This window comes from Castor canadensis, chromosome 4 (genome assembly GCF_047511655.1).
Source record: "Castor canadensis chromosome 4, mCasCan1.hap1v2, whole genome shotgun sequence".
Classification (NCBI taxonomy): domain Eukaryota; kingdom Metazoa; phylum Chordata; class Mammalia; order Rodentia; family Castoridae; genus Castor; species Castor canadensis.
Window position 1 is genome coordinate 182,901,571 of NC_133389.1, and position 20,463 is coordinate 182,922,033.

General features: G+C 52.6%; 3 protein-coding genes and 1 long non-coding RNA gene across 12 annotated transcripts in view; 1 reads left to right on the top strand and 3 right to left on the bottom strand.

Moving 5' to 3' along the window:
* Ilkap (ILK associated serine/threonine phosphatase) overlaps positions 1-2,639 on the bottom strand; it is a 49,649-nt gene extending 47,010 nt beyond the window's left edge. For 2 of the 7 annotated variants that reach the window (XM_074072126.1, XM_074072125.1), the window contains exon 1: positions 2,381-2,630. The gene's annotated coding sequence lies outside the window, so the exon portion shown is untranslated. Of the gene's footprint in view, positions 1-2,380 lie in introns of all 7 variants that reach the window. The other 5 variants (XM_074072129.1, XM_074072127.1, XM_074072128.1 and 2 more) reach the window with 4 other exon arrangements.
* LOC141422677 (uncharacterized) lies at positions 1,629-20,078 on the top strand. The gene is made up of 3 exons (XR_012447439.1): positions 1,629-2,288; positions 19,190-19,282; positions 19,975-20,078. It is a non-coding gene; the product is annotated as an uncharacterized lncRNA (long non-coding RNA).
* Hes6 (hes family bHLH transcription factor 6) lies at positions 5,646-7,415 on the bottom strand. 3 transcript variants are annotated; one of them, XM_020174504.2, is made up of 4 exons: positions 7,223-7,415; positions 7,059-7,145; positions 6,884-6,965; positions 5,646-6,638 (listed from the first exon to the last, which is right to left on the bottom strand). In XM_020174504.2, exons 1-4 carry the CDS (start codon positions 7,301-7,303, stop codon positions 6,214-6,216), a joined length of 675 nt encoding a protein of 224 aa, XP_020030093.1. In that variant the 5' UTR covers positions 7,304-7,415; the 3' UTR covers positions 5,646-6,213. The 3 variants fall into 3 exon arrangements, with proteins under 3 accessions (XP_020030093.1, XP_073928238.1, XP_020030095.1); XM_020174506.2 differs by having other exon boundaries at positions 6,370-6,638; positions 6,924-6,965; XM_074072137.1 differs by lacking the exon at positions 7,059-7,145.
* The window catches only part of Per2 (period circadian regulator 2), a 41,533-nt gene continuing 32,662 nt past the window's right edge, over positions 11,593-20,463 (bottom strand). The window contains exons 19-23 of the mRNA XM_074072122.1: positions 18,226-19,025; positions 17,025-17,211; positions 16,064-16,256; positions 14,994-15,144; positions 11,593-13,756 (exon numbers count right to left, since the gene is read on the bottom strand). Of these exons, the coding sequence (XP_073928223.1) occupies positions 13,607-13,756; positions 14,994-15,144; positions 16,064-16,256; positions 17,025-17,211; positions 18,226-19,025 (1,481 nt within the window). The 3' untranslated portion in view covers positions 11,593-13,606. The remainder of the gene's footprint in view (positions 13,757-14,993; positions 15,145-16,063; positions 16,257-17,024; positions 17,212-18,225; positions 19,026-20,463) is intronic.

The following is a 20,463-nucleotide window of genomic DNA, read 5'->3' on the forward strand; positions in this document are numbered from 1 at the left end:
CATATTGTTTAAAATTCTAATTTTACCATACTTGGGATTGAACAAAGGACCTGGAGCTTGCTAGGCAAGCTCTCAATCACTTGGGCCACATCCCGTCCTTTTGCTTTTAGTTTTTCAGACAGCTTTTAGTTTTGCCTAAGTAGACCTGGACTGCACTCCTACTTCCACCCCCAAGTAGCTGATATTACAAGGAGACACCACCTTGCCTGGCCCCTCCTTTGGAAATTTTGATGTAAAAATCCTATATAATAGTCTGGAAAGGGCAAAACTATGGAAACAGTAAAAACATAAGTGCTTGCTTGGGACTGGTGAGAGGGAGGGATAAATAGGCAGAACATGGAGAATTTTTAGGGCAGTGATCCTACATACTGCCTATGATCCTACACTGGTGGATGTGTGTCATCCTACATTTTTCCAAACACACAGAATAAACCCAACATTATAAGAGCAAACCCTGGGCAGGGCAGGGCATGGTGGCTCACACCTGTAATCCCAGTTACTTAGAAGGCAGAGATCAAGGGGATTGTGTTTTGAGGCCAAAAAAGTTCATGAAATTCCATCTCAATCAATACGCCAGGTGTGGTGGCATGTACTTGTGATCCCAACTACACGGCAGGCCACAGGTAGAAGGATCACAGTCTGAGACCAGTCCCAGGACAAAAGAAAAAAAATTGAGACCCTGTCTGAAAAATAACTAAAGCAAAAGTGCTGGGTGTGGCTCAAATGGTAGGGCACCTGCTTACCAAGTGTGTCCCTGAGTTCAAATTTCAGTATCAAAAAACAAAACAAAAGAATGAACCCTGATATAAATAACCTATGGGCAATAACAAGGTGTCAAATAGATTCAGGAGCCATCATTCATTCTGTGCGTAAATAAAGGCTACCCAGGAGGCCATCTCTGATCAACTGCATTGAAACTGCACCCTGCTTCCACAGTACCATTCACTGTGCCCTTAACCTTACTGATATTTCTTCCTGGTATGTAAATAGGCCCATCATATTATGTATTACTCAGAACTGGGAAAGGTTTTCTACAGCAGGTGCTCTCTGAGCCAGCCCTGAAGGCCAGCAGAGAAGAGCAGGGTTTTGGCGATGCAACAAAACAAAAGCCTGGCAAAGGGGTGAACAGAAGGTGAGGAAGGGGCTCAGAGGCTTAGCTAAGAAGTTCTGAGTTGGCCCACAGGAAGGGAGACCTGGCCTCCTACACTTTGTGACTCAGAAGTGTTCAGGAGCTGACACTCCATACAGGGCGTCTTCTGAGTGACCACCTCCGTTCTCCAGACAGGCAATAGGAACATGAGCTAAGGTGGCAGCAGTAGGCAGAAAAGGACAGAATACAGGACGCAAACACATTCATTCATTCCTCCAGTCAGACCACTAAGAAGGCAGATGCAACAGTTCCTGAACACCTGCGCAGAGTGGGGCTGCAGGAGGAATTTAGGGGCTCTCACTGTCAGGTTTCTGGCCCCTGGGAGTGAGGTCAGCCATGTTGCTTTCAGGGATCCAGAACACAAAAAAAGTGCAGGTTTTGCAGAAAAGCTGAGTGTGGATTGACCTTGAGCCTGAAGAACCTATGAGATACCTGGGAGGTGCTCATCAGTCCATTTGGATAAATTCTGTGAGAACTTCAGAGGAGACCAGGCTGGAGTAGTTTTTGGAGTTAGTGACACAGTGGCGGGGGCCGTGGAGCTCATACAGATCATAGGTTAGAGATAGAAGGCCTGGGAAAGAAACGTGGAACAGTAACAAAGGCTAGCTGAGACAAGTCCTTGCTAGAATCTTAAAAGGAACGGCTGAAGGAAAAGCAAGAAAATTCTAGACAGCTCAGTGTTCAAAGGTGCCCAAGGTGGCTGCGCCGTTCAGGTCACGTCCGCGGCTGCTGTCCCCTGGACACCGCCAGCAGCTTTCGGCGGAATGGCAGGAAAGGTGGCTGCAGTTTTGTGAGGAGCAGGGAGGTGAGGAAAGGAAAAATGTCAGAATGAAGGGAAGAATAAGTAACTAGGAGACCTCGACGCGGTATGAGATACAGAAGGCTGGAGCTGAAGGCCTCGGCGCCCGACAAGGGAGGAAGGACAAGGTCCACGGCGCGGCTGTTGACTCAGATATCTAAGAGCACAGTCACGATTTCCTGAGGATAACGAAGGACAGGACCTGCAAGGGCCATCCACACGCAGGTTAAAAGTATTGCCCGTGAGGATGGATGCCAGAGCAGAAAGCCTGAGAGCTTCCAGGAGGTGGACCTCCTGCTTCCCAGTACTATTAAAATCCCAGAACTCACTGGCAATCAGGTAAGACCCGGCTGTCCACCACCGAGTGCCATCCCGCAGCCCGAAGTGCGCCCCGCCCCCGGCCGCACCTCCCTCGCCGCTGTTCTACTCACATTCCAGGCGGGGACCCCACGGACTCGGCCTCACTTTTCCACATCAGGCGGCGGCGCACGGCTGCGGTGGCCCAGGGCGGAACGCCACCACGCCTCCTCTCTGCCCCAAGGACTCTGGAGAGATGCAGCCCAGCCCCGCCGACGCCTCAGTGGGCGGCGCGAGGCCCTCGGGCGCCGTTGGTGCCGTTGACGTCGTTGGCACCAACGGTACCCGGCGACCCCGGGAAGGCTCTGGGAGTGCGGTGGAACTGCATCTCCCAGGAGGCCCCGCGGCTCCCCTCGGGCGGGGTGGAGACGCGGAGGGGCGTGGCCAAGGCCTCTGCTCCAGTGAGCGTCTCCCGCCCAGCGTCTCCGAGCGCTTCCGAGCTCCTCCGAACGTTTCCGAGAGTATCCGAGCGCTGGGCGCCGTCGGATCCCGGCTGTCCCCGGCTTGCTGAGCTCTGGCTCCCTCACTGCCAAATCGTTTCGGCTTTCCTAATGCCTGCTCGGAATAGTCTCGAAGGGCCCAAGTGCAGGGCGTGCGGGGCTGAGCAAGAATGGCCGGTCTCGGCTCTCGGGTCGCTTGCAAAGGCCTAAGTGCAAAGCAGGGCATAGCGAGGGGTCAGAGAGGAGCCTTGAAGTTCGCGATCAGAGCCGGGAGTGAACTAGGACGGAGGGGAGAAGCCTGCTGGGCTCAGGTTAGAACGAGGGTGCTTTGAATTCTCCGCTTGGCAAGACAGCCAAGTGGAGATAGAATTCAGAAGTAGTGCTCATGGAGTGAGATGGCAGGAAAAGAAAGAGAGGATGGCTTCAAGACTATTTGAAAACTTCCTAGGGTGCTAACAAGCGGCGCCACCTGGGGAAGCACAGTGCATTTGGGGGTGAAATGTCGTAAGCTTGTGATGCCCATTTGACATCGTAGTCGAGACACTGAGTGGACAGGAGAATAGGGGAGTTAGTAGGCTGGAGAGGAAAGGAATGGACTACATGAACAGAGCCTTGGGACCAACACACCCACATTTAGAGGTCAGCTGAGAGTAGACTCCAGTAGACGGACGGACGTGGAGAGCTAGTGAGGTAGGACAGTGGGGAGTGTGTGCTCTTGAGGTTGCAAGAAAGTCTGAGGAAGTTGAAAGTGCAGATATGACCGCTGGATTGGAAACAGGAGCGCCACTAGAGTTTTCTGAGACAGGGTCTTACTGTGTCCTTTGGCCTGGAATTCATGATACTCCTGCCTTGCCTCCTGAGTGTGGGGATTACAGGCATGTGCCATCATGCCCAGCTTTGTCACTGGAGATCTTGATAGGGTGCATTCAGTGTAGGAGCAGAGATGAATGAAGAAGGAGAGGTGCAGAAGTGAACACAGTCAGTGTAGATGATGCTTTTGAGGAATTTTGCTCTTGAGCAGAGAAAGGCAGAGGCTGACAGGGAACATCAGGTCCAGAGAATTTTCTCTCTCCTTCTGGGTGGATGTATTACAGCCTGTTTGTAGGTTGACAAAATTGATCCAGAGGGGAGGAAAAATGAATGCAGTGGACACAGCAGAGCCACTGAGTCATCACCCTCTTGATGGGAAGCAGAGTGACTGACTGGTCCTAGGTGCCAGTGTTTGTGGTAGGCAGAGTAACCCCTCATCCACATCCTAATCCCTAGAACCTGTGAATATGTTGCTTTACATGGCAAAAGAGATTTTGTAATTGTGACCAGGAATTAAGTTAAAGACTGAGATTAGGGAGATTAGTCTGGATTTTCCAGGTAGGCCTCATCCTTAAAGTAGAAGGAAAAAGAAGGGAGCAGAAAGGGCCAGCAGGAGACAGGCTGATGGAGGCAAGGACAGATAGGTGCACCATGCTGCTGGCTTTGAAGATGGTGAAAGGGGCCAGGAGCTCAGGATTGTGGGTAGTTTCTCAAGCAAGAAGTGGATCACCCTCAAGCTTCCAGAAAGCAATGCAGCTCTGCCTGCCATCACCCTGATTTGAACCCACTGAATACGGTGTTGGAATCCTGATCTATACAACTGCCAGATAATGTGTGTGTGTGTGTGTGTGTTTTGCAGGGAGGAGGGGAGTCTCAGTACTGGGGTTTGAACTCAGGCTCTTTAGCTTGCTATTCAGGTGCTCTACCACTTGAGCCACACTCCCAGATCTTTTTTGCCTTAGTTATTTTTCAATTGCTTGGGGCTGCCTTGGACCAGATCCTTCTATCCATGCTTCCTGTATAGCTGGGATTACAGACATGTACCATCATGCCTGGCCCCAAAACATGTGCTTTAAGCCACCAAGTTCATGGTAATTTGTAGTGGCTGCGATAGAAAATTATTACAAAGGACCAGCGGTGTGGGGAGAGGCAGTTCTCAGGGAAGGATGAAGCCAGGCTATGGAACACCTAGCAGGAAGCCTGTGATGAAGCAAGTGGGCTGCAGAGAAAGGAGGCAGTGTTAAATAGGCAGATAGGGAAATTGGTGGTCCTAGGCTGTGCCGCAGGTAAGACCAGCTCTCACCCCCTACACTGAGCCCGAGGATTGCAAAGGGGCCAGCTTTAGGTCAGCAACTTCTGACTTTAGGCAGGTCCTGGCCCCAGGTTAGCCTCCTGCACCTAGCAGGGCGAGCACAGGCTCCCCTTGACCACCTCCCAGTGGATGTCAGAGGTATTCCTCCAAAGCATTCCTGGCTAGTGCTCCCCAAATGGCATCTGAAGTCACTGCAGTAGCCTCTGGATGTGGTTGGGAGCCACATGAGACAGAAGGTACCCAAGAGGGCCTGTTCCCCATCTGTGTCCCTGTGGACACCTTCTATACTAGTCTGTCTGGGGTCTATACTGTCTGTCTGGGGAAAATAACATTTCCATCTGACCTCCTGGTTCAAGAACTTGGTAGGTCTCCTTGTCCCTGAAGTCAGTGGTAACAAGAGGAAGCTCCCTACAAAAAAAGTGACAACCTAATACAGCAGATGGACATTGACATCTGTGTCATACTCATGGATCCTAAACCAGGTCTTTGAAAGACACCCCCAAGCCAAAGAGCTAACAACTAGGTATCAGTGTTATTATTACTGGAGATTCATGGACAAGAGAAACAGTACAGGAACAGGCTGAGACAAACCCCCTGTCAACAGAGTCCTAGACACCCGATTCCCAGGAAAAGAAGGCAGGCGTGAGGACCTGCCACTACACCAACTCACCCCACTGACAAAGGATGAGAGATCTTAAAAGACACTCGCTAGCTCTGGGCACAGGAAAAATGTGCTTAGTTTAGCAATCAAACCTCTGACACATTGATGACAGGATGTTACATGTTGCTAACTCCAAAAATCTTTAATTCATTCAGAGCATTTGATGGCAACCAAATACACAAACTCATGTGTGTTACAAACAAGGTTTACAGAGAGCAGCTCCAAGTGACACTGCAGAATGTGCTTGCCTCTCCTGGTCTCCTGGCTGAAGTGCCAACTCAGGCCAAGGCTCCCATGGCCTCAGTGTTGCTACCTGGACACTCGTGCTCAGCTCTGAGGAGAGGCTTACACTGCTCCTGCCTCCTCTGCCTCCAAGGTCCTACAGTGCCTGACAAGGCTGGGAGAGCCCTGGGAGATCTCCAAGATTCTCCCTTTCTCCCTGTAGCTTTTCTCTCCCTTCATTCAGAGCTGTAGGTCCATGAAAGCAGCTCCCTCCAGAAACAGGGCTAGGGGCCCGGCTGACTGTTGGTTATCAGGGGCTGTCCTGAAAGCCATCCACTGGAGGAGGGGGGAGGGCAGACTTGTGTCACACCCTGGGCCCTACCCCATTACATCTGAACCCCAGGGAAGGAGTAAAGCTTGGGAAGGCCATGGCCACCCCCACAGGTCCCTGGCTAGTGTTGGTCACCAAGGTCTCCAGACACTCTGGGCTATTCGGGGAACAGTGAGGCTGCCCAAGGCTGTGGGCACCAAGTCCTGCCCCTCAGCAGGCGCCCGACTTAGTTCAGCTTCCAGGACCTCCTCTAGGTCGGAGCATAGGTCGTCCCCAGGACCTAGGGGGCTGGGCAGTGGAGATCCAGGGGCCCCTCCCACGGGCCAGGCATTTCTCCCGGGGGCTCCGGGCGGGCCGGCCAGAGCGTCCCCCAGCAGATCCCGGAAGCTGCAACCGTCGCGCAGCGGCATGGACTCCAGGAGGTGGTTCAGGAGCTCAGCTGAGACGGTGGCGTCGATGGCCTGACACGTGGACACGAACGTGTGCACTTCGTGCATGCATTGGATGTAGCCAGCAGCGAAGCGCTCACTCGCTTCCGCCTGCAGTTGCTCGCGCTCTGCGCCCGAGGGTGGGAGGGAGAGAGCCGCGCGGTACCGTGAATGGTGACTGCCATGGCCCGGCCCGCCTGGCCCGCGGGGTCGGGGAGGGGCTCCCCCGGGAGACACGCGTGTGTCAAGGGCGTGTCAGGACAGGACAGGGTCGCCGGGAGGACATGTCCTCTGTCCCGGGGAGAGGCAGGCTGGGCGAACGCGCCCCGCGCCCGGGTATAGACCCCCGCCCCCGAGCCCCGCAGTCACTCACCGCGCGTCCGGCTCCGCAGCGCGCCCTGCACGCGCCGCACTGTCAGCTCCAGCACCTCGGCGTTCTCCAGCTTGGCCTGCACCTGCACGGATGAGGAAGGGCGGTGAGCCGGGCCGCGCGCACCGGGTGCACCCCCCAGTCCCTGGCGCCCACCCCAGCCGCCCGCCCGCCGCACCTCGGCGCCCGCCAGCAGCAGCCGCAGCTCCTGCAGGCTCTCGTTGATCCGTGCGCGCCGCTTCTTCTCCACCAGGGGCTTCCGGGCCTGTGGGAAGCGGGCCACTGAGCCCTGGCCCCGAGCAGCCTCCCACTCGCCCATCCGCCCGAGGCCCCGGCCCGCACCTTGCGGTCCCCGCGCGCCTCCCCGGCGTCCTCTTCCTCCCGGCCCCCACAGTCCCGGCCTGGCGCCAGGGGCGGAGCCATGGTCCACACCGCCGGGAGCTCGGCAGGCACGACGAAGGCCCGCACCCCTTGCCACCCGGCAGCGATCTCTACCGAGCCCTCGCTCCTTGTCCTACGGCCCGCGGCGCCCCGCCCATTTTATAGCAACTTATTTGCATCTCAATTCACTGATTGGCTGTGAGGTCCAGGAGCTGCCAGGCACAAGGCGTGCTGCGGCCAATGCGAACGTTGCGCTTTGTCTTGCCCCGCCGCCCCTGCTGGCTGGCAGCTGGCGGGCGGGGCCGGGAGGGACCCCCTACGCAGCCGCCTGCCCTCTCTATGGGGGCGGCACCCGGGGATGGGGCGCTGACCCCGGGGTTTTCTTCCCTCTGTTGATTAGGACTCGGTATCCGCCGTGCGTGCGAGCAGGGCTTTAGACGTCGATTACTCGCTCCACGAGTCCATCCCTCTTAGCCTCTCTCCTTCTTTCCCTCCCTCCCTCCGTCTGTCCCCGTAAGCATGCCCTCGACCTTCCCTGGCTTCACCAAAGGTGCCTCCGGAGAGGATCACTCTAGCGCCAGTCCCCAGGGCGGGTTCCTGGAGAGGAGGGACCAGAGTCAAGTTCGTGGTCTCCAGTCCGCTCCCGGCTTCGGGTCCCTGGGGGTGTGGGGGTCCAATGGGGAGGCAGGGATAGGAGCGGTCCTCTTTGAGAATTTGGCACCAAAATCCTAAAGAGGCGGAGTCCACGGACGCTCCTGCCCGAACCGCCGGCCTTCGGCCTTCCCTGGTCACCCACTCGTCCACTACACCCCCCCCACCATCTGCCCTCCCCAACTCCCCCTCCCGCCACCCCTCGAGCGCCCCTCATTTCCTCCTCGCCCTCGTTCCCCACCCCCAGCCTTCCTTGGCCTCTCCACCGCCCGTTTTCCCATCCTTTCCCGGCCCCCACCCCTTTCCACACCCCCGGCCTTCCTCCCTCCCAGTGTCTTCGCGCCCCCGCTTTGTTCCTCCCGTCCTTCCCGCGTCCGCCCTCCGGGCTGCCGTCTGGCCCCGTAACTTGATGCCCGTGACAGTTGGCAGCTGCAGCCGCCTCGGCGGAGAAAAGCGGCGGCCGCGCCAAGAGCGACAGGTGTTGGCCGCGCCTTTGTCTCGCCCGCTTTGTCCCACGGGCGGCGGCGGCCGTGCTTGTGTGGACCAGACGCCCGCGACCCCCGCCGCCGGCCGTCCATCTGCCGGCCCCGCTCGCCGCGGGGGGGTGCGAAGGCGGCAGGACCGCGCGCGCCCTCGGGCAGCGCCCTGGGGACCCTGGCCCTGCTCCGGCTCTGCGTGCCTGGGCCCCCGCTGCCGCCCGGCAGAGCCCGTACACCGAGATGCCTTCTCAGCACCTACCCCTGGTGCACACCCAGCCTTCCGCCCCAGCAGCCCTGAGCCCTCCTCAGTGGCTGTCTCCTCACTGTTCAGGTCCCAGTGTTCTCTGTGTCCCAGGCCATCAGCCTTGTGCTGGCCCCTGCGGCAGCCCCTGTCCTCACCCAATCCCTAACTACCCTCCTGCGCTGGGATTGGCAGGGGCTGTTCTGAGCCCTTCCTCCAAGGGCCTAGGACCTCTCACCACCTCCCAGCACCCTCAGCACAGACCCTGGCCCCTTGCATGAGCTGGGGCTGTAGGGGAGATGAGGGGGTGTTTCTAGCATGGCTGGAAGGCCGCAGGGGGAGGGGAGCATCAGGGACTACAGTAGTTGGCAGGGTGGCAGGACTGGGAGGAAGACCCTCCTCCACCTTCCTGAAGATGGATCTGGCAGCCCTCTCTTGACTGTGTACCAGGGGGTCCAGAAAGGCTTCAGGTAGGATGGATTGAGGGAGAGGTTTGAAGTTCCCCAAAGTTACCTCTCTGGCCCCCACCTTTTCCTACTCTGCCTCTGAGTTGCTCCTCTCTGTACAGCTCCCCTTCTCTCTCCCCCTACTTTTCCCAGCCTATTGTCAATCACCTGGGTGTGCTCTACCATTAATCCACTCCCCCATAAGCTAAAAAACTTGGTTTTCTCCCACCCATGCTCCAGGAGCTGCTTAGACCCCCTACTGCCCTTCCTCTGGCTCCAGGTGGTGAGCTGACAGTCTGAGGACTGGAGTGGTGGATCCCAGTGGAGGCTAGAGCCAGTCTGTGATCTTACCACTTAGATGTCATCTTCCAGGAAAGAAGATGCCCTTCAGTTAAGTTCCACCATTTTGAGATAGGGAAAACTAAAACTCAGCAATCTTTCTCTTTTTTTTTTTTTTTTGCGGTGCTGGGGCTTGAACTCAGGGCTTCATGCAGTAATATTTCTTGCACTCCCAAGTTTACAAATCATTTCATACTCTTTAGCCAAGTGAACAAGGCCAAACACATTTAGAATGCTCTCCTTGAAAGGTAGCTCATATTGGTACAACATGGTAAGGGCTCTGGGGCAGGGCTCTGGGGCAGGCCTCTGGACCTGATTGGTCCAGAGAACATCTGATCAGTTGGGGAATTAGAAGGTAGGGGGCAAAGGAGGACCTGATAAAGGCAAATGGTGAAGTTAAAAATGAAAGGCAACTAGGAACTCTAGGAGGAACAAAGATCTGTCCAGGAAATGTGAGCACATCACTTGTCTCAGGAGCCAATACTTCTTTCATAGTCACAACAATGAATACTTCATAGATTTGGAATCAATCAATCTATAGAGAAGACAAGGAAAGCTTATTATGATTATGGGGTATGATATAAAGTTAGCATTATAAAAACACAAGAATGGGACAATGTAAATAATGTACAATATAAGTCTAGTCAGAATTGTCACTATGAATCCCCCCATATAATAATATATCTTAATAAAAATGTATAATAATAAAAAAACCCCCACAAAGACAAGATATTGCAGCAAAGGCTCGGGCCCTCAAAAGCCCTGTCTGACACATTGGGGGGGAGTTTGAAGAATGCTGTGTGGAACTGAGGGAAAGAGATGAAGTACTGGGACATGCCTTACGGTAACCAAGTACTCTTGAGAGGAAAGAGCATTATTAGGGTAGAGCAAACCCTTCTTAGGTAGACTGGAAGTTGCCTGAGGGCCTGTCTGCAAAGTCAGCTGCAGATTCCTTTAGTGGGTTCATTGGTCAGTTGGCTTGGGCTTTGTGTGTCTCAGAAGCCTGGCTATTCTTATTCTGTCTAGGGGCAACCAGGCCCTCCCTCCTTCCTTCTTTCCACCTCCCACACCTGACCCACTTCCTGACATTTGTTCCTTGGACCATCCTGCCTTCACAGTTCCCTGAGCACAGACTTCCTGAGCACTTGGACCCTTTGATCCTCCTAGAGTCAGGAACAGAGGCCAAGAAAGGCTAAGCAGTGGCCATGGGGACCAGTTCGCAGCAGGAGTGGCAGGCCATAAATTCCCAAGGGGAACAAAGGCAGGAGCCAGCCTGCAGATGTCCAGGTCCCTCGTGGGCAATCTGCCCAAGCTGCTCGGAGAATCTCCTTTTGGTTTGAACATAAAGGAGAGGGAGTGCCCTCAGGGTTTTATGGTAAAGAAAGTACAAGAGTCCTCCAAAGGCACCCAGAAGTTCACTCAAACAGTTGAATCTACCAGAATTTTGCCTCAGGTTCCTTCATCAGTACTTAGGAGTTTGGCAGTCAGGCTCAGAGAGCCTCCCAGAGGCTGGGCATTGGTCCAGGATCCTTTATCCTGGTGCTCTAGACCACAGGGCCCTGGTTTGGACAGTGGGAGGAAGAAGAGCAGCCTCTTCAGCTGGAGGAAAGGTCTCACAAGATTTCATCACTATAAAAAGGGCCAGGGTGGGAGATTCTGCCAAGAGTGTCCATGGAGCTTTTCCAGCATGGCATCCTTCTGACTTCTCCACCTTTAGTCCTGTGACCAATCCAGGTAGACAAGACTACACAGGGCAGGGGTGAAGGGGACAGAGTGGGTGACTGGGGTCAGGCAGAATGTGGAGAGGGTCTATGGTTGAGCCAAGCAGTCACAGCTCTCCGTTTGCATGAAAAGGGAAAAGGACTGCATGGCTAGCTCTGCATCAGAGTTCACTCCTGTGGCCTGTTGTGAATTGGGCCAGGAAAGATGAGTGTGAGACACACACACACAGGAATAGCCAGAAGGAAACTGTACAAGAGAAGCAGAGTTAGCCTTCAGGATTGAAGAGTTCCTACTATAGAATATTTGGAGCTCTATTGGAAAACATCATTTGATAATCTCCCCGCTATCCAGTATTTTGTCTGTGTTAGGTTAGGGCTAGATGAGCACATGCTTAAAGTACATGAGGTACTGGGTTTGATGCCAGCACCACAAAAATAAAACATATGACTAAAATAAAAATATACTCGCTTTATTTACCAATTTTCTAAAAGGCAAAAAAGTCATAAAAAGACACAAGCAGTCACACAAATATATTGCACTGGGTGAGGAAGTTTGGTTTGCACACAAACAAACCATTTGTCCGGCAAGGCTCAACAAATCATCACACAAACTTGGAGAGCTTATTTACATATCTCCTCAGGAATATATTAAAAAGAAGGCTCAGTTTAAAATAGAGAACAAGTTTTGTGACACCCGTGTAAGCGCACATTCTAAAGAAAACAGGACTGGATGCTTGCATCATGTAAACAGATTCACAAAATTATCCTAGTGAGTCAACTTCTTAGCAGTTAACAACCAATGAGCATACGTTAAATAACAGAACAGTGCTGATGGTAAACATTCATAACAGTAGAGAGAATGTTCTGGCAGTTTTGTGTTTAGGGACATTAAGTCAGTGTAGCCATAGACCCTCATATAGTCCCGTAGGATCTGTCGAGAGAGGCAGTGGTCTATAATACCTGATTTCTATAAAAACAGGCTACTACCTTATCTTGGGTATCAGAAAATGATGTTACTTCATAAATTTGTTTAAAAAGAGTTGTTGTGTTTATGAAAAGTAGGATTAATATTTAGGCATAAATGGTTTTACTAGGCAGCCCAACTGCAATGCAAGGAGACGCCACCTTTCCCGTAGCTGCTTCTCTGTGGAAGAACAAGGAAAACCTGGCTTCCTTTTCAGCCCCACAGATTTGATCCAGTTTTATGTCTACTGATTTATCAGTGGTGACTTCTCATTCACACCAGGGCCAATACTAAGCTTTTCCTAACAGTCTTTGGGATGTGTAGTACTGCCAGGAGGCTTTGTAAAGGGGAGCAGAGTGGCTTCATTCTCCCCTAGTGTTCAGCAATACGGGCAGATGTCACAACAGAGATCTGGAGCCTCACCAGGTGCCGTGGGGCTCATGAAATATGGTGGGCAGGGCAGCCAGCCCAGAGCACTGGGGGGGCTGAGCTCCCACACCCTTGAAAATACTGATGGAATCAGAAGTGTGGCCACAGCTGCACTCTGCAGGAAGCTGATGTCTGGGAGGCTCCAACCAAAGAAGAAATACCAGGAACAGGTCCCAAAAGGGGCAGTCAAAGCTTGGTGCACAGAGAGAAGCCACCAAAAAGATAGGACGAGAGGACTGATGAGGCTTCTCTCTACAACCGGTCATGCTGGTCTAAAAAGGATACAAGAACCATGTAGAAATACACAAAGCGTGGGGTTGGCATTAACCGAATGTCACTGGTCACAGAAACAGTAGGCTCCTAGGCGCTGTTCGTCCTGAACAAACACTTCAACTCTGTTTAATAACAAAAGCCATGTCAGACAGAAATGTTATGGTTCCAGTGCCCCAAGCCAAAGCAGTCAAACTATGCTCCATGCCACTTAGTGAGAGAGGCTCTGAAAGGAAACTAGGAGAGGGACTGCTCTCCGATTGGCATGTGACACACACCTGGCTGGACGAAGTGATAATCTAGATACAAAGCAGTCTCCAGGACAGGAGAGAATTTGATCTGATCCAAAACACCCTGGGAAAGCTCTAGGGCTGGAGCCCCAGCTCACAGCCCCACATGGCTTTCTGGCTGTTTGTCACACATCACAGCCTGGTGTGAAGTCTAGGACAATCACAGGGGCCAGTAGACACTGGTGCCCTGCACAGAGGTCTCCTCAAGGTCAAGGGACCTCTCAGGGAACTGTGGCAATTTCCCTGACAGCGGGTCTCAGTCTTCCTCAAGTTCAACAGCCACCAAAATCTTACCCCATCCCCCCAACTCCATATTTATGTTTAAATACAAAAACGTATTTCTTCCTAAACCTTCCCCCTCCTCCACAGTTTTAAGTCACCAGAAAACTACGGTCTTTTTCTAAAACAAAAAAAGCAACATAAGTATATCTGTTCATTTCATTAGAAACAAATGTGAAGATCTTCCTCTCTTCCAAGCACCATCTAATGCAGGTCACTGGCTGTCGGGCTGGGAGCTATGTCTGTTCTTCCTTCCTGGGACTCAGGGGATGTCTGCTTTCTTCTTCTTTGGTGTCTGATGCATCACTGAGTCCCAGGGAAGGGACGTCTTCCTCGTAAGGTACACAAGTGTTGACTTTTTCCTCGCTTTCACAGTAAAAACATTCCTTGAAGAAAAAAAAAAAAGATGACATCATAAGAAGTAAGAGATCGAGATCTTTGCTGTAGTCATTTAAGCAGGGTGCAGGTGACAGATGTCAGGTGTGCACCTGAGTCAGCCGGCAGCAGAAGCAAATCCCTGCCCCAGGGAGCAGGCTTCTGGTCAGGACAGGGCCAGTAACCACAGCAGAGGTGCTCCATAGCATTTCAGATGAAAAGTGCCATGCTCCTGGAGCAGGGCATGTGGCACTGTGGGGAAGGGCTGGTTTTAAATGGACATTCAGAAAAGGCCACAGTATCACATAACCCACATGTTCTCGGCCCCTCCTCCCTCAACAAGTGGAGCCTCATTTCCTGCTCCTTAAGAATGGCTGGACTTAGGAAGTAGATGACTTCTGAGACTAGGTCTTAAAGGCTCTGCGGCTTCCTCCTGTTCTCCCGGGAAATCAGCTGCCATGTCCAGAGGACATCAAACACCCAGGACAAGGGACCAAGTCCTCCTGGCCACAACCAGCACCAACAGACCTGCATGTGAGCCTCTTAGAGGCAGCCTCCAGCCTTCAGATTATGGGAGCCTCGCCGCATCTTGCCTTGACCTCATGAGAGACTCTGAGCCAGAACCACCCAATTTAGCAGCAATCAAATTCCTGACCCATGAAAGTGACCTGAGACAGTGCACAGGCACTGAGTGGAGACACTAAGTCTTGTGGCCATGTGCTCTGCAGCAAAGACATCCATACAGAGGCCTGTGAAGAACAGGCTGGAAGGAAGCCATTGTGAGCCTAGCCCCTCTGAAGAAAGGCAATTCCCAGCAGAGGGAAGGGCGAATACAAAGATCCCGGCACAGGTACCTGCCTGGTGAGTGTGGGGGCAGCTGAAGGAGAGGGAGGGAAGAGAAATGGGAGGTGAGACAGGAGAGAGTGGCATCCATTTTACTCTGAGAAAGGATTTCAAGCTGAGAGGTGACATGGTTTAATTGTTTCCTTTTCTTTTTTGAGACAGAGTCTCACTATGTAGTCCCCCAGACTGTCCTCAAACTCATGATCCTCTAGCCGCTACCTCCTGAGGCTAGGATACTGGCATGACTCACCATGACTGGCTCTTTCACTTTATCTAAAATAAAAAATTTTAAAAAAACCTTTAAATTCTAGACATGTGAAATCAACAGAAAAGCCGTGATGATGTACAGCAAGTCCCCCGTGTGAACCTTTAATGTCATGTCAGAAGGTGGGTTTCACAGCTTACCCTCACATCGATGGCTGCAGGCAGGCTGCCTGTCTGGATCCAGGGGTGGACCTCAAGCAGCTCTCGCCTCTGGTCCTCTGTGAACTGGGGCTGGGACTTCTGCAGCAGCTTCAGCTTCTCTCGGTCCTCCTTTAAGACAGACTCGAGGTCCCTTCATGGAGAGTTAGACACAAGTTTCACAAAGCCTGAAGAAGGTTTTTGTGTGTGTGTGTGTGTGTGTGTGTGTGTGTGTGTGTGTGTGTGTGTGTGTGGCTGAACTGAGGTTTGAACTTGCTAGGCAGGCACTCTCCCATTTGAGCCATGCCTCAAGCCCATTTTTTTTTTTTTAAGAATGTACTCATTTTCTACCAACTCTTTCAATATTAATGTAGTTTTAGATTGATTTTGCTTAATGCAAATTTCCTTTTATTTAAGATAAATTATCTTGCTTAAGGTAATTTTATTTCCCTAGGAAGTAATATGCTACCCAGGCTTGCTCTCACCATATATACTACAGGAAGCAGAAGCACCTCTGTCCTGATGACAATGGCCTGGATTGCAGCTGTCCTGGAGCTAAGTCCCCAGTCTTCCTGACTCCCAACCGGAGGCCTGGCTGTTGTCACCACAGGGCTACCCTTCCTTCTTGTCTTCCTCTCCCCCAGCTTCTCTACCTGGAGTCCTTTGCAAGGGCAGGGAGCATGTCCAGCTCCACCTGACTCAAAGGTGACCTGGGCACAGACCCAGGGTCACAAAGCCTTGTGCTAAGATCACCCACCTCAACCCTTGACCTCTTCAACTCTCAGACAGACTGACAGGCCATTTATCCCATCAACTGACAGGGCAACAGAGTCCAAGAGACAATGCTGCCACAAATGTACCATAAATACCAAGCGTGGCACCATGTGGGAGGTGACTCCATAGGGCTCTAACTGACCTGGTCACCCTGCAGGGCTCTGCTGGCCTTGCTTCTCTCTGCCACCCTCACTAATCTAAGACAGGCCTATGAAGGGGGTCCTGCCATGTCTGAGTGACATTTTTGGGAACTCCTCAACCCCAGCCCTTCCAGGTTCCTAGCAAAGTTCCGTGGTTACCGGGAGGGCAGCTGGTATGTCATCATGACACTGTCATCAGCATCTGCCATCAGCAGCCAGATGGGGTCCTGCAGGACGTACTTAATGAAGTGCTCACTTTCCTCCATGGCCGTGCGCACTTTTTCTTTGTGATTATTCTCTGAAGAGTCAATGCTTCCAAAATATTTGCTGGTATGACTTGTGTCACTACTGCCTTTAAAAACAGGAAACATGAAAATAACCTTTCCTGTCAATTTTGGAGGCTTGGGTTTCCCTTCACTTCCAATTCTTGAATGATCTGGAAGATTGGAATACAGGATATCCACTAGCACCATGAAGGTGATTCTTGCCTGGAGAGGCCCTGAGCTCAGGCAGGGCACTATCGTAGAATGTTGGCCTTTTCCCCAAGTTCCTGCTGTCTGTTGACTCTGGAAACCAGCAGAAAAGTGTCCTAAGAGGAGAGGACCTGGCCTATGGCACCTCCAGACAGCACACCTGGGCAGAAAGGTCTTGGGGCCAAGGGCAAGGAAATGTTCGCCCAGGGCAGAAGGGGAGCTTGGACCTTGAGGACGGTTTGTGTGATTCCACCATCACTACTCTGGATCACACTTGAACAATCTGGTCAGTAAAGGCTTGTAGGTGTCATGTATACACACAAGTGCAACCCACTCAGGAGGGTAACCTGCCACCCCGGGGAGTTGGAAGGATGGCTCAACAAAGGGCTGGGAGAGGCATAAGGCCTGAGTGACATTGCAATCAGAAGCAAACAGGTAGGACACAGAGCTCTGACCTGCTAGGGCATTCCCTGCTGGTAAGCCATGAGAGCCAGGTCAAGAGGAGTGCATAAGCGTGTGTGCACCACCGTGGCTCAGGGCCACTTGGAGAGTGGCTGGGTAATGCCAACCCTGAGCACAGGTGCTGGGACATACTATCCTGTGAGAACCATCCAGGTGAGCCCCATTGTACCCTGGGAGCAACGTACCTGCCCCACTTCGGGACACATCACAACCCAGAGAGCTGGAGCCCAGAGAGTCTGAGGTGGCAGAGGCCCCGCTCCCAGACAGTGCTGAGCCTGTGGCTGAGCAGAGGTCTTCATTCAGTAGGAGGTTGAGCAGGTCACTGGATGTGGACAGGGCATCACTGTTCTGGGTGTCTGAGGGCTCATTGCACTTTAGGGACAGGGAGAAAAAGACACTACTGTTCACAGGGCTCAGTAATCACACAACACACTCAGTAAAGTTGTGCAGAGTGGGGTCAGGGTAGAGGGAGCGAGCTGGGTGGTTCACGTACTAGAGAATGAGGCCGTCCTTCGGGCATCAAATAAACAGACCCTGCAGTGTGGGGCTAGGCCAGTGCCGTACAAATGCAATCTAATTAACTGTGCTTTAGGAGAGGCATCAGACTGTGGAGCTGAGGTTCCAGGTTCCAGACCTCATGAGCAATAGAGATGAGGACAATGCTGTCCACACCCCTCAGTTCCTCCTCACGATGGCTGAGACACCGCACCCGAGTGGGGCTGTCTTGGCAGTGAGGAAGGGGACTGGCTCAGAGAGCTTCCCTGGCCTTGGGAAACCTGAGGTAGCCCCAGGACCCAGAAATGAGAATCAGGATAGAAGGGGTACTAGGAGAATGGTAAGGACCCCCTTCCTCCCAGAAGAGGACTCTTAGACCCCAGCTCCCCACAAAGGCAGGGCATCCCCCAAACTAGCTCCCTCCTCTGAGTGCAACAGACTGTACTTGGACTAATGCTACCACACACCTAACTCTTCCCAAACACGTTAACTGGGAAAGAACCTGATACCGGTGAACCTACAGGCTTTGGAGGATGGACACTGGGCAACATCAGCTTCCAGGCAAGAGGACAGAATTCCTACTCTTTCTTGGTGAGCTGGAGTCAGGTTCTCTGCCCTCCTGAGCCTGAGGTCTGGAATTTCACCTGATTGTATTTATTACTTAGAAATTCCAGCCCTATAAATGCTCTCAACAAAGTACATGCTGCTACTTGGATTCTGCATTTGCCAGTGTTTCATCCTTCCTTCAGATTCCACACAATAAAAAGCTCCAAATAATCTACTCTGGTGGGTGGTACCAGACGTCCCCACCTGTGCTGAGGCTTGGCCCTGACCTTCACCAGTATGCTGTATGCTTGCCTGCTGCGAGAAGGGGCATCAGAGGTTCCTTACTGTCGGAGGTGCCTTTGGCTGCCGGTCCCGAGAAGTGCCAGGTATGCAGTCCAGCACCGCTGTCCCTGTGGTCCCGGAGGCCCCAGTGGCCCCAGCACTGCCCTCAGGCGTCTCCTCCAGCTGCAGCAGGTTGAGCTGCAGGGGTGAGCTGCCACGGGACTGGAAGAGTGGTGGGGAGGCCCTGCCTGTGGCCACCACCATGGCTGAAGGTGGCGGGGTGGCTGAACAAGTGCATGGTTGCCTGAGGAGTGAGGTCTGACTGGAGAACTCCGGCTGTGAGGCAGGGATCATCTCAGAGGCGAGCATGGGGTAGCCTGGAATCTGATGCTGGCTGGGGAACAAGGCCTGGGGTAGGTTTGGGGTTGCCGGTGGGAAAGAGTAGCTGGGTAGCATGAAGGCCATGACAGGGGCCACAGTGAATGGCAGGGGCTGGACTGCAAACTGGTTCTGGGCATTCACAGGCATGACAGGCACCGCAAAGGTGGTATGGGGAGCCGCAGGTGGGGTGGCCATGGTCCCTGATGCTGGCACTATTCCCGGTGCTGGGAACGTGGGCAGTGAGTAAGCTGGCACTGGGGTGGGGAAGGGCATAGCAGAGCAGCTGGACTGGGACGTGTCCGAAGGTGACCAGGCTGTGGTATTCAGACCCACAAGTGGGGGCCGGTGGGGAATGGGTCCACCCGACCCTGTGCTCTCAGAGGAATCCCGAGGCTTGGCCCGCTTGGACTTCAGTTTTCTGTTCTTTCCAGTTTTTTTCCAAGATGAATCTATTCCAGAAGTATTTCTTAATCCAGGGGCAGCTAAAATATGAAAAACCAGCCAGAGTTAAAATTTAAAAATGCATGTAATTCCCATTATGTCAGCTCACAGAGACTTGTTGAATTTCAGAACAAGAAGGCACCTCTCAATTCAACAGTTGTGAAAGACAGAAATGCTGACCTCATCTAACCTCCTTATTTTTCAGTTTTACAGGTTTTATCACTGCCTTCCCTTAAAAAAGAGAGGTTTCCTGTTTTGTCTGCCAAACAAAGCCTGAGCAGAAGCCAAAAGATGGGAGGTAACTGGTACAATTTGGATTTTGAGGGCCTCCCAAAGGGCCCATGTGTTCCCTAGACGATGGCACTATTGGGAACTGGTGTAACCTTTAAAAGGTGGGGCCTAGTGAGGAAGTTAAGTCACTGGGGGTGTGCCCTTGAAGGGGATACTGGACCCTGGCCTCTTCTCCTTGTGTTTCCTGGCTACCTTGAGGTAGAAAAGTTCCTCCACTACACTCTCCCACCGTGATGGACTGTGCCACTATAAACCCAAACCAATGGGGAGAGCAACCATGGACTGTGAGCTAAAATAAACCTTTCCTCCTTGTAAGTTGACTGTCTCAGGTATTCTGTCATAGACAGAAGCTGACTAACAGTCATATTTGCCCTTGGAACAGTCCTCCTCTTTGATGCAGAGGCTGCTGAAATGAAGCTTTCTTCAGGAGGAGGAAGATTCAACTAAGATGGAAGGAACTCTGTGTGTGTCCCCAGAGACTCCCTGAGGGAGGGGATGGTTCCCAGGAACTTGTTTTCCTCTTAGTAGAGGATAACTAAGGGCTCTGGTAGCAGGTGTGTGGGGACACCTGTTAGCTGTGCCACAGGGCTCCTTTATTAAAGACTGAAGATAAATAGACTAGCCTGAGTAAAGTACTCTTAGAGTGGAAGCTTTGTGATTCAGCCTCTATTTGTTTTCCCCTATTTCTTTCTCCTGCAGAATCTGAGATCCTGGGATATCACATCCAGGTCTGGGCAGGACTGCCCTAGTCTGCCATGTGGTCCATGTACTACTCTACAAGCTGCTGGGTCTAGGGGGTGAGTGAAAGCTAGAAATCTGCACTAAGCTGGGCCCACAGGATGGGTCTGTTTTGGAGGGAGGAGGGTGCCTTCTTCTCATTTCTATAGCGCTTCTGTGGGCTGGCAATAATCCTGAGCGTGGGGAAGAAGGTGAGAAGAGTGGAAAAGACATAACCATGATGGGGAGTAGCTCAGCGGTAGAGTGGGTGCTTAGCATGTTCCAGGCCCTGGGTTTAATCCACAGCACAAAAAAAAAAAAAAAGGAAAAGAAAAGACATGATCCTCAAGGAGGCTACAGCTTCTGTAAATCCCTTCATAGTGTCTTCCCAGAATCCAGGGAGATAGTCCTGGTGGTTTGTCTCGTGGGCTCATTGCCTCTGAACTTGAGCCACAGCCCTGAAGCCAGGAG